Raw genomic sequence first — 12355 nt, 5'->3', positions numbered from 1 at the left:
ACTGTGAGACAAAAACAGTTTCCGTGAAGGAATCCTAACCCAAGGCCACTTGCACAGCCTCTTCAAAAATTGGTGCTGGTGAGGTTAGGATTTTCCAGTGCATAGTGAAAATGCATTTTCATGTGAATTTCTAGGAAAAGTAATGCATTAGACAATTAGAGACTGTCATCCCTTCTGGGAAATAAAATTTAGAAACATTTAGAAATTTTTGGAAGGACGTGGAAAAGGAATAGTTTCTGCACCCAGAGGTAGCAGGTTCCTTAAGTAAAACACAGGAACTACAAGAGTATTATTTAGAGCTACAAGTGGAAACAGAAGTAAAAAGTGATTGCCTCTGTGGAACAAGACCAGGGGAGGCCATGGAGTCTGGCAGGGCCTTGCTGGTTGTCCACAGAAATCCTCTAGTGTTTGAATTTTTTTAAGCCATGCACATAATTTACTTTTAAAATTTTAAATCATTTTAAAGTGTGGGCATTATTGCCTTCTTTCTCTCCACCCCAACATACAAACCTGGAAAAAAGCTCAGGGTGATCCAACATGAGTCTCTAACTTATTTTTCCTTTACTTGTTCAAGGCAAGAGTTTTTGGCCTACGAACACCTACTAAAAGTTTGGGGGTTGTCTTGTTGTTTTTTAAAGAGATGAGGTTTATTTTCCCCCCAAGCCTTTTTGCTGTCAAGTTACTTTGGTTTGTTTGTATGATCTTTTAGACCTTTCACTTGACTATGCCTCTCAGCCGGCAAATCTTCAGTTCCCTCACATAATGCCACTTCCCGAAGACATCAAAGGCTCCTGCTTCCAAAATGGGAATAAACGGAACCATGAACCCTTTATGGCTCCAGAACGATTTGGAAACAGCACTGTGGGCTTTGGCAGTAACGTTCATTCCCAGGCGCCAGAGAAAGTGACACTTCTTGTAGATGGCACACGTTTTGTTGTGAATCCACAAATTTTCACTGCTCATCCGGATACCATGTTGGGAAGGTAATTGATGATAATTTCCTTCCAGATTCACTCTGTTCTCTATGAATAGAAATATCTGCTGTTTATCTTGCACTGGACGTGAGGAAAAGAACCCCTGCGTTGCTTATTTTTCTGCCTTCATACCTTTGTGAGACAGGGAGGGCAAGCTTGTAAAAAGCCTTATATTTGTTGATGATTTGGGGGATGTACTGTTTGCAAAGCCAATACAGTAAGACGGGCCCCCACAAAAGGGAGTGCGATCAGAACTATGGAAAATAATCTGCTGACTATCCTTCCCTGTTCCTCTCTAAACTCCCCCTAAAGCAGGAGTCACATACCTCATTTCTCTTATCCGTAATTTGTACACCCTCACAAAAATGATCTTGTCTGAGGTCCACAGGTCAAAGACAGGGTTAAGAGGAGATCTGAGTTGTGGTTTTTTTGTTTTTTTGTTTTTGTCTTTTAATCCAAAATAGATTTAGACACGTGTTCCACATGACACACCAGCAAAGCCGTTTTATGGAAAAGCCTTTCGCCTGCCGTCCGTCGCCCACTCTGCTTGGCAGTGGGTGTCGTGCTGTCATTTTCTGATGCCTCCATCACTGTTCAAGTTTTCCAAAACTGAGTCCTTATATCTGTATTGTTTCGTGACTGCGCTCTCTTTTCTTCATGTTCCACTCTCTGTGCTGCTTCATTGAGACCACACTCTTACCCTCCTCTCCCCATCTCCTGCCTCCAGCATTTTAGGGTTAGGGTTTAGGAAGTGGAAAGAGCCTACCAAGGAGGAGCACTGGCCAGAAAGTGTTCTTGGAGCCAGGGCTGGGGGTTAGAAGGTTCTCCTTCTGGCCCAGCCATAGACCGACATGAGGAAGAGCAAATTGGGAGAAGAGTAAAAATAATAATAATAATAATAATAATGTGTGTGTGTATATACACACATTTGGCTTTTGAGGATTTTCTTCTACTTGGAAGTAGATCTTATTTAAAGATCTGACCTCACTCTGGATTTGAACTAATTTGAACTGATTTAGAAATCAGACTGGACCACACTCATTTGTTGAATTATAGGCCAAATGGAATTCAGCTATTCAAATATATTTATATTTGAACATACATATGCAGATTCGTGATGAACCATTTTTAACCAGAACCAAACCTATTTCTCAAACATCTGAATTAAGACTAAACTAGAACATTAGAACATTTTCCAGATGGCCCTACATTTTATCAGACTTGACTTCCTGTCTTCGGTCTTGGTGTCACCACCACTGCCCCCCCCCAAAAAAAAACAGTGTTTCCTCAGTGCTGGCTGGCTCTTTGAGGTAGATTGCCTCTGACAGTAGTGATCATGAGAAGAAAGGCAAGCATTTTCTGGGTGACAGATAAATCCTTGGGTGACCCCCTTTCTTTGAATCTAAGAATGAGTTGTCCCATGATGAGAGAGTCTGATTCTTTATCTAGGTGGTTCCTCAGCTGAGTCAGCTGAGGTTATCAGTTCTGAGGGTTACTTAGGTTTGCACTGTCCTGATGTATGTACAGTGTTGGTAAGCCTAGGTAGCGAGCTTAAAAATGTGGGCCACTAGTCACAAGGGGATAGGCTGAGAGATCGCGAATGGATTAATGTTAATCCACACCACTACCAGATAAATAACTCTGAGCTTAGGTCTTGCTGATGATAGTTGGGGCGGGGGGGGCGCATTACATGGCATGTTGTTCACTATTTTGATTCATAATTGTCTTGGCTAGACTTTAACCAGACTGTTCCAGAAAAATGTCAGCATTCTTTGAAGACACTTTTATCAGGATGGATTTCTTATGTGTGGTGTTAGTGGTTTGGAAAGTATGTGATTTGGAGTCTTTTTCAGACCTTTGAAAAGCAGCCAATTTAGGGTGGAGGATAACAGTTGTAACATTGAACAGCAGGGCTTCCCAGCAGGTTAAGGAAGGAAATGGCAGTGAGGTGCCATTGGGAACTTAAATCAGGCTGGCCAAAGATCCTGACTACCTGCCCTGTCCCTCACCCTGGTTTCCCATTCCGTAGCTCAGACGTGCATCCAGAGTGGTGGAAGTCGAGGGGCCAGTTTTACCAGAGGGGATCTGAGAGGGAGGAAGGAAGGATGGGAAAAGATGAGTAAGAAAAAGGGAGATCTCCCTGTGGCCTCCTGACCTCTGAGTTCATGCACAGAGCAGGCTTGCCTCTCTAAACCATATCAAACCACTGATAAGCCTAGTACCTCCCATCCCTGTCTGCTTGACCCAGAGTTCCTGTCATTAGAGTTACTCCTTGGACTGAAGAAGGGCATTTTCCCCAGAGCTCCAGCATTAGAACGTGCCAGGAAAGGGAGAGCATAACATCTGCACCCACCAGTACAGATGCGTCTGTCACATTAGATGTTGAAAAGCAAACTCGGAACCGCTGAGGACTGGCGTGCTAGATAAGTAATGTTCACGGAGGAGGGAAGGGACCAGGCAGGGTCAGGAGCAGGAGATGCACGGTCTTCCTGAGCTGCTGGCATATCCGTGGGCAGGGGGGAGGGCATGAGAGGCAGCCCTCAACCCTCACACACGCCAGGGATTTTCCAAGGGCCAGCTCTGCAGGTGCTGCGTCATTTGCTGTCACAGAAGCTTACACAGGTGGCCGTTGAGGACTTGCTGCTTCATTTCTCCTAGCACTCAAACGCTGCAAGCCACTGCTACCACCTTTTCTGTCTGGAGGGAGCTTCTTCATAGGGGTTGGGTCCCACTACTGTGTTTTTAATTTATACTGTGAGAACATAGGATGGAGTCTTCCAGAATGAGGTGAAGAGGGGAGTGGTCCTCATGTGAAGAATCTGGCTGGACTGGAGAAGGTTAACATTGTTGCCTGATGTCTTTCAGAATGTTCGGACCAGGAAGAGAGTACAACTTCACTCGGCCCAACGAGAAGGGAGAGTATGAGATTGCGGAAGGGATCAGTGCGACCGTATTTCGAACAGTGCTGGTGGGTAGGAGCCTTTTCGTTGCACCCTCTTCCCCAGGGGCAGGCGTAGGCAAAAGCCTCGAGAGTTCCATCAAATTGTTACTGACTTTAGGGTCTCTAGTTCCAGTTCCCTTTCCCTGTATTTTCTCTCCCTGTAACTTTGAAGTACTTCTCGTTTGTGTGAGCTCAGTCCACTGTCAAGTTGTGGTCAAGCACACCAGGAGAGCCAGGAGCCACCTTGCCAGCTGACAAGTCGGCCAACTTGGTGATGGTTCTAGTAACCTACCATTTTAACAGAACCAGGAATGGGTAGGGGGTTGAAGAGGTCATTTTTCATCTTGGTTCTTTGCCTACATCTCTTCTTTATAATCCATTTATAGGATTATTACAAAACTGGTATCATCAATTGTCCTGATGGCATCTCTATTCCAGACCTTAGAGATACATGCGATTATCTCTGCATTAACTTTGACTTCAACACTATCCGATGTCAAGATCTGAGTGAGTACAGCAGCAGCTCCCAGCTGCATTTAAGCAGCTGAACTTTGAGTCTGCTTGCAGTCGGCTGATATTCTTATCACTAAACAGACTTTCAGGTGTGGGTTGAAAATCCTTTACTCACCTGTTCCCTCTCCTGCTTCACAGCTCTGTGAGGGAGTGGAGCAAACCACGGAGAACACGTGGTGGCTTCTGAGTCTAGCTTGTCCAGTGAGCCACCGAGCTAATTCCGTCCCCTCTTGGGACCTTGGTGACTCCACTAATACATAAGGATACTGATTCTTGGACATTAGTGAGCCTTCCCTCATAGAGTCAAACAGCATAAATTGGCTGGGTTCTTCTTAGAATTATTTTTATCATTAACTTCATGTTTACTAAGTGCTTTCTAGATGTGAATTTGCTTACTTCTTACAACAGTGAGCCCTGCAAGTCTGGTGATAACCCCATTTAACAAATGAGAAGACTGAGAAATTAACTCGTTCAAAGCTCTAAGCATTAAAGCTGGGATTAGAGCTGACTGACTACAAATGCCATTCTCTTATTATCACCTAGGCTTCCTGAAATTAATTTAAAAACTTATTCTTTGAGGTTTATGATACATTTCCCTGCATATTCCATGAAGTTCTCTAGACCTGTGGTTTCTCTACCGGGTCTAGCACACACTTAGAGCAAGTCCCTTGGTGTCCTCAAACTTCAGACGACCCCTCTTCTGTGGTGCCGTAACTCCATGAAATTGGGGTCCAGGGCATCTTCAGAAGAGGTACTACAAGTGATGGTTCTTTCTCTTGTAGAATCAATGTGTGTGGTTTGGCATCGTATCAGCTAACAAAACCTCAGTTGGTCAAAATGCTCAGGGATTATTAAACATGCGGGGAGCGCCTGGGTGGCTCAGTTGGTTAAGTGTCTGACTTGGTTTCTGCTCAGGTCATGATCTCAGGGTTGTGAGATCGAGCCCCACGTCGGCTCCACAGTGGGCGTGGAACCTGCTTGGGATTCTCGCTCTCTCCCTCTGTACCCTCCACTCCTCCCTCCCTCTCGCTGATAGAATAAATAATAAAAACGAGGAAGTTAAAGAGTGGTAAAATGTGAACATATCCACTTAATTAGCGCCTTGGAGCAAGAAACCGTTTTCTGGCTTTAATGGGCCGCCCCTCTGGAACTCCTCAGTGGTAACAGCCATCGCCTCGTAGCCTTTCTCACCGCAGTCATATCTGCATTCGGGCAGAGAGGATGTTCACCTGCAGCTTCTCTCCGCAGGTGCTTTACTGCATGAGCTGTCTAACGACGGTGCTCACAAGCAGTTTGACCACTACCTCGAAGAGCTGATCTTGCCCATCATGGTGGGCTGTGCCAAGAAAGGGGAGCGAGAGTGCCACATCGTTGTGCTGACAGATGAGGATTCTGTGGACTGGGATGAAGACCACCCCCCTCCCATGGGGGAGGAATATTCCCAAAGTAGGAGCCCCCTGCATGGTGTAGATGTTTTCCTCAAGGAATGTGCTGCCCAGAGTAGTAGCGAGATCGTGGAAGCAACGTGAATATCGCTGTTGAGCTGGCAAGGAGCACACTCACCCGGATAATCCGTGCCCTGTAGCAATGCGGGACTCGGGTTTACGCTGAGTGTGTAACATTGGACCTCCCACTGCCGCTGCTGGTGTCGGATACCGTGGCGATACGGAGGCCATCTTGAAGCCATTAAACGGTGGTGTCACTCCTCTCTACTGGTTTCATTTTTAAATCCTTTTGAATTGGTAACAATTCAAAAAGTCCAAAAGGATGGATATACATTGAAAAGTCTTGATCCCACCCCTGCCTCATCCACCTGGTTTTCCTCCTCAAGGAGTTTCTTTTATATCCTTCAGATGTATTCAGTGCACATACAGAAGCAGTTAGGTCCGTGGTTTTTCCTTTTTTCCAAATGTTTCCATATTCTACAGAGTGTTCAACACCATGTCTTACATAAAAAGCCTCCGCGGTCTTTTTAATGGCTGTATAGTATTCCAGTGCGTGACTGCGCTGTGACTGATCTACCGAGCTCTGGTTTGGACACTTAAACTCTAAATTATAAATGATGCTGCAGTAAATAACCAAAACCACCCAGAGTCTTTGCACACGTGTGTCTGTAGAATAATATTCCCAGAAATGGAATTTCTGTGCCAAAGCTTTGTTCCTTTATCATCTTGATAATGTTGCCAAATTCTCCTCCGTGTTACACTCACAAAACCATATATGACAGCTTTGTTTCCCACACCCTCACCAGAACAGTGTTTTACTAAACTTTTATCTTTGTCACACTGATAGGTAAAAAATACCATCGCATTTATGTTTTAATTTGCATTTCTCATTTCATGATCAACACTCACCATCTTTTTAATTTTTAAGAGCCTTTTAATTTCCTTTTCTGTGACTTTATTCGTGCCTTTTGCCCATCACAGAATTGGATTGTCTTTGACTTAGTGATTTGTGAAGGCTATTTGTGACTACTCTCCCTATATATATTAAGGAAATTAGCCTTTTGTAATATGAATTGCAGGTATTTTTTCCAGTTGACTTTTGGGTTTTTTAGCTTTGTTACAGTGGTTTTGGCTAAGCAGAGATGTTGTATTTTTAGGTAGTTGAATGTATTGATTTTTATGTTACGGCTTCTGGGTTTTATGTTGTACCCAGAAAAGTCTTCCCCACCTTAAGACTATAAAAATTTCTCATGTGGTTTCTTTCTTATGTTTGATCTATTAGCATTTAATCTGTGATCCGACTGGGTTTGTTTGGTTTTTTTGGCGTCAGGCTCAGGTATACCTTTCATTAGTCTGATTTTGTTAGCTCATCTCCCTCCTCTTTAGTAGTCTTTACTCCATGACTAACTCCGTTTTTCTTTTTCCAGTTCTTTATAGCTCCAAGCTCTATAGATTCTTCAAATATATTGAGAATCGTGATGTCGCTAAAACAGTGTTAAAGGAGCGAGGCCTGAAAAATATTCGCATTGGAATTGAAGGTAACAAATAGCACAGTTAGTACTCAGCTCGCATGGCTCATGGAGGAGGTTGTATCTGTGGGCACAGCTGTGTCCTTAAAACCCGGCTTCCAGAGGACCTGGAGAATAGGCACACATGAAACCTACATTCCTACCTGTGTGAAGGATTCCTGGTTTTGTTCTTGTTTACCCTTACATTTCCTTTTCATTTTATTTCCAGTCGTAAATGCTTTAAAGCAGCTGCAGGAATAAGTCCCGATGTACTGCTTGGGGATAAAGAACAGTGAGGGCTAAGGACACCAGGGAGTAAATGGGGCAGGGCCCGTGGGCTTACCGAATGGGAGAGCCATTCCACCAACAATCTTGGTGAGGATCTTTTTGGGATCTGGAAGGGTCCTTCTGAAAACTAAAGCTTGGAGACTCAAATTTTGAATTTATTCCACTACGTATACCTTTGAGGAATGTCTGTGTGTATTGATAGAATGGTTTGAAATGATCTTAAGCAAATGGCTCCCAACCTGTGGTCTCCATAGAAGGGTCTTAGACATTGATTCTTCGAGAATGCTGAAGCCATCCTAATCTCCCCTCCATGAGTCTTTGACTCTTGTGTTTTGCTATTCTTGCTGTCTCAGTCTTGCTTGCAGAACCCATCAGATCTTCATTGTGTCTGACTTAGGTTGGAATTTCAGGTGGGAAGAGATTTTTGAGGTCTATTAAACCTCTTTCCTCTGTGTCCCTTCTTTGTCAGTGGAAACCCCAGGAACAGGGTGATAAGGATTATTCCATTTCCCAGAGCAGCCCATCAGACTGTACTGTCATTAGAACATTCTTCATGTATCTAGTACATAACTTCCTCTCTCTCCAGTCTTCCTTCTAGTTCTAGCCTCTCAAGTAAGATTTCTCCCATTTCCATGTGATAGCCTTTCAGGTATTTCAGGCAACTTCCCTGTTTTTTCTTTAAGCTACACATTATCCGCTTTCTTAACCACTCCTCCTACAATCTGCTCTCTAAGCACTAGAATTAGAGACTGGAGTTCACCGTGGCCTAGCAGGATTTCTGTTCTGTGGCATTGTTGCCAGTAAGTACAGGCTTCTGAAATTACTGAGAGGCTGTCCTCACTCTGCCATTAGAGGAGATAGAATTTTTGTTACTTCCCTTCCAGGGACAAGACCTACTAACCTGGATAGGTGGAAAGTGCAGGGGTAGGTGATTGGGAGTGGCAGGGCAAGGTCAGAGGTCATTTCCCCCGTAGTTTTCATGCACAGCCTTTGAATCTTGGAGGAAATTAATGTGGTTAGAGAAGAGAAGGTGTGGAATCTAGAGTGGGCAATTTCCTGGAGTCATGAGAATGGCCTTCTTCTATGTTTTAGGTTACCCTACCTGTAAAGAAAAAATTAAGAGAAGACCCGGTGGCCGGTCTGAAGTAATCTATAACTATGTGCAGCGCCCCTTTATCCAGATGTCCTGGGAAAAGGAAGAAGGGAAGAGTCGCCATGTGGATTTCCAGTGCGTCCGAAGCAAATCGCTCACTAATCTGGTAGCTGCTGGAGAAGATGTCTTAGAGGACCAGGAGACACTAATGCACCACCCGCCCCAGGTGGATGAACTTGACCGGCTGAACGCCCCACTTTCTCAGATGGCATCTAATGACTTTCAGGATTAGGGCCAGCTGTGGACCCCTGCCTCTTCGGCGCCCTTCTCTGTCTGGGATGCCCACAGCCAGTCCTCCCCATGGTTTGTCTCCCCCTGAGTAGGAGACCTGCTTCTCCATCCTTTCCCTTTCTCCCACAATTACCATTTGTCCTTTTCATTACTGAGAAGTGTGTGTCTCCGGCGGGGGATGGAAAGCACTCACCGGTAAATAAGCTCCCAGCTCTGCAGCAGCCCTGCTAACTTGAAAAATTGGGGTCTGGTGCCGTTTACAGAGTCTTTACGTAACTGCAAAAAGCAGGAAAGGAAGTCGAGCCTCCTGCTGCCTCATATTTATCAAAGCAGTCCTCTCACCCTCTATGCTCTGTTCTTGGCTTGTTTGTTTTATACCAGGCAAATTACTTAGCAGCAAAGGGACCAAATTAAAAAGAGACAGGCTCTAGCTTCCATAAGCAGGCGCTAATGGGATTCTCATTAGGGGTCAGTGAAGTGCCATTCCTCGTGGCCTCTGTGCCCAGACCTGCATCGGGGAAGAACGAGGCTCTCATCAGAACTTCCAAAAGATTTCTTAAGAGTTTAAATTTAGTTTTGTTTTTCATTAATGCAATGAATAGTTCAAAACCACACAGATTCTTTGACAGAAGTCTGATAATAGTGTAACAATGTTTATGAAACCTTTTTAGGTTTAAGGTCTTTGAGTCTAAGGAAATTATTTGGAATGAAATTCACAACTCAAGTAGTAGAAGAACCTTCCAGATCCGGCCACTCTCATCATCCTGGCTCGGAGTCTGCAGTGAAGCCATAGGTCTTCACCCTGGGCAGCTCGTCGCTGTGAGTGTGGCTGGGAACCTGAGATGATACGGCTGAGAGGCTTTCAAGAGATGGGCAGGAATTTCTCACGAGTGCTGTTTCTCAATAGAAAGACTTCTAAGAGCTCTGGAGAAGGGGGCATTTGGGGTGAAGCTGGGAGGGGAAGCACCACCTGCTCAGGCTTTGTCCCAGTTCAGGACTTGACTTTGTATATACTTTTCATACTATGGAATTTTTTTTGAATATCAGGATTTTTGTTTTTGAAGCAGCCTAGCACACTGCTCACACTGGGTTAGGAAACCGTACTGCTGTCGTCCCCAAAGGACAGAGGCATTGAAGGGGAGTTAGGCCTAGTAATTCTGTTTGATCTGTCGGCTCTGTGTTAGTAATATGCGGTGTGTGACGACCCAGGTCACTCCCCCCAGTACCATTTTCCCTCGTGTCCTCATGGCTGTTAACAGCAGAGCTAGATTTAGAGTCTAGAGCCAGATGTTAAGTGTCCGGGGATAATTTCCCATTTTATGGTAAAGGTTGGCCTTCTAATCACCTACCCAGAGCCTTTACTCATCAGAGATTTCAAAGAGGTACATAGTTTCCTTCAAGTTCTTTAACATGACTAGTTTTCTTAAATTCCATTCCCATAAGATACCATAGGGCAAGCTAGGTGATTCCATTTTGACTGCCCTAGTCATAGGCCTCCAAAGGTGGAGTCTGATGGGTGTCGAAAGCTGCTCTTTCCAGGCTTGGAGAACAAGAATGTTCTTGAGAAGTGTGTTCTCTGCATGTGAGGAACATCAGTGCTCCGTTCAGATTACTCAGAATAGTAGTGAAGGGTTGAACTGAGCCGTGTCCCGCCTAGAGAGTTCTTCTACCACTGGCCTCCAACTTGTAAGGCTGATGGTAAGGGCTAAAGTTTAGGGCGAGGGTTTTTTGTAGCCAGAGGGTACTTCTATGTCTGTGAAACTCCCTGACTCCTATTTGAGGTCAGGTTTGGCTCCAACCCTGCCAGTATTTCCTTCATACCCGCCCAGATAATCGTTCAGTGGTGCTTCCTTTCCGCTTCTCAGTTGACTTCCTTCCGTGCCGTCACAAAGGAAATCTGAATGAACCGTGTAGTCTGATAAGTGTAACTCGTCTTCTCCGTCTTCGTATTAACATTTAAGCGTGAACATGCCGCAGCGGACACTCCAAAACCAAGTAGTCGTTGCTTAGGTCAAAGCCAGGTGTGAAAGTGTGGCGTGTACTTAGCGCTTTGTTCTGCGTGAATGATTTATTTCCTCAGGCGTTCGAGAAGTAGGTCCCCCCTGGCCCCAAATTGGGTTAATGTGCTTTTGGCCCCAACCCGTGGGATGAGTGAGCTAGAAACCCGCACAGGTAAATCTTCCAGTGTCGCTAGATGGTGGTGACACAGGGAAAAGTGGGGCCCACAGGTCCCTTCTGGTGAAGAGGGAGGTTCTTCTGCACCCACCACCCTCCCAGCCTGGAGCTCAGCATCGCTGTAAATTTAGTAGCTCCCCTTAGCCATAGCTGCTCTGTTCCCGGGGCCAGGACATTCCATGATGGCAGGACCGCTCAGTCCCCACAGGGACAAGGGCTGGCTTGCAGTCATTCCCTTCCGAGTCCGTTACTGGCCAGCTGGGCAAGAGATACTTCTAAAGGTGGAACTCAGGTTTGGTGGGGTTTTCCTTCTAAGTGCCTAAATAAGTAAGCCAGGCTGTGTACACAGAAGCGTCGTCATCAAATCATTTCGCTCAGGCTGTCTTACTCAGAGGTCGCTCGGCGAGCCAAGAGGAGCCTGAATTTGAGATGTGGGCTCTGAATTTGTAAATGCGTCACTGTCCTGTATCGTTGACTGGGGAACATTTGGCACTGAGCTGGAGAGCGGGCAGAGTGCTGACGTGTCTGATGAGATGGCTTCATGGTTTCTCCAAAGCGGAGGAAAAGTAGTGAAAAGATGACAGCAAAAATGGTAAGGAAGCTAGAAAGTACATTCACTGCGTAATATGTAACAGCCAAGATTACTGTAAGCCAAATTCCAGGAAACCAGTATGTCATCTAATGTGTACAGCTCTATGAAAATACTGTGGGATAAGCCCAGGAAGGATGGCTATATTTGCAGAAAACAATCACAGGCTTTTCACTCAAATTGTCAAAGTGTGATATGGAGTCTTTTTTTAATCAAGTGTCAATAGAAAGTTAAGAATCAAGGGGTTGTAGTATTTTGTTCAATGCCACTTCTTGCCATTATTTTGAAATTGTTAAAATGGGCAGACGAGTTCAGAAAGCAAACCTGATGCTTCACCAGGGGGAGACGGAGCCACATTCGTGCTCTGCGTGAGATCGCCTCTGCAGGAGAACATTGCATTTTCTCTTCAAGGCAAAATGCTTGGAGATTTTGCCTCTTTGCTTTGTATTTACTTTTAAAGTTGCACTTGTTCACCTACAGTGTTTACGAAATCCTTTATTTGGGATGCTTTTTCTATAATAAAATATTATCATTTGTG

At 44.9% G+C, this 12355-nt stretch overlaps 1 protein-coding gene across 4 annotated transcripts in view; it reads left to right on the top strand.

Annotated features, from left to right (window-relative positions):
• KCTD20 (potassium channel tetramerization domain containing 20) overlaps window positions 1–12355 on the top strand; it is a 36210-nt gene extending 23855 nt beyond the window's left edge. For 2 of the 4 annotated variants that reach the window (XM_040644688.1, XM_008693386.2), the window contains exons 2-6: window positions 3840–3942; window positions 4302–4422; window positions 5677–5874; window positions 7301–7411; window positions 8762–12355. In XM_040644688.1, coding sequence (XP_040500622.1) covers window positions 3841–3942; window positions 4302–4422; window positions 5677–5874; window positions 7301–7411; window positions 8762–9054 — 825 coding nt within the window. In that variant the 5' untranslated portion in view covers window position 3840 and the 3' untranslated portion in view covers window positions 9055–12355. Of the gene's footprint in view, window positions 1–709; window positions 984–3839; window positions 3943–4301; window positions 4423–5676; window positions 5875–7300; window positions 7412–8761 lie in introns of all 4 variants that reach the window. The other 2 variants (XM_040644686.1, XM_040644687.1) reach the window with 2 other exon arrangements.

This window comes from Ursus maritimus, unplaced genomic scaffold (genome assembly GCF_017311325.1).
Source record: "Ursus maritimus isolate PB19 unplaced genomic scaffold, ASM1731132v1 scaffold_30, whole genome shotgun sequence".
Classification (NCBI taxonomy): domain Eukaryota; kingdom Metazoa; phylum Chordata; class Mammalia; order Carnivora; family Ursidae; genus Ursus; species Ursus maritimus.
The sequence above is the reverse complement of the archived record's forward strand: the minus strand, read 5'-3'. Positions and strand labels throughout refer to the sequence as shown.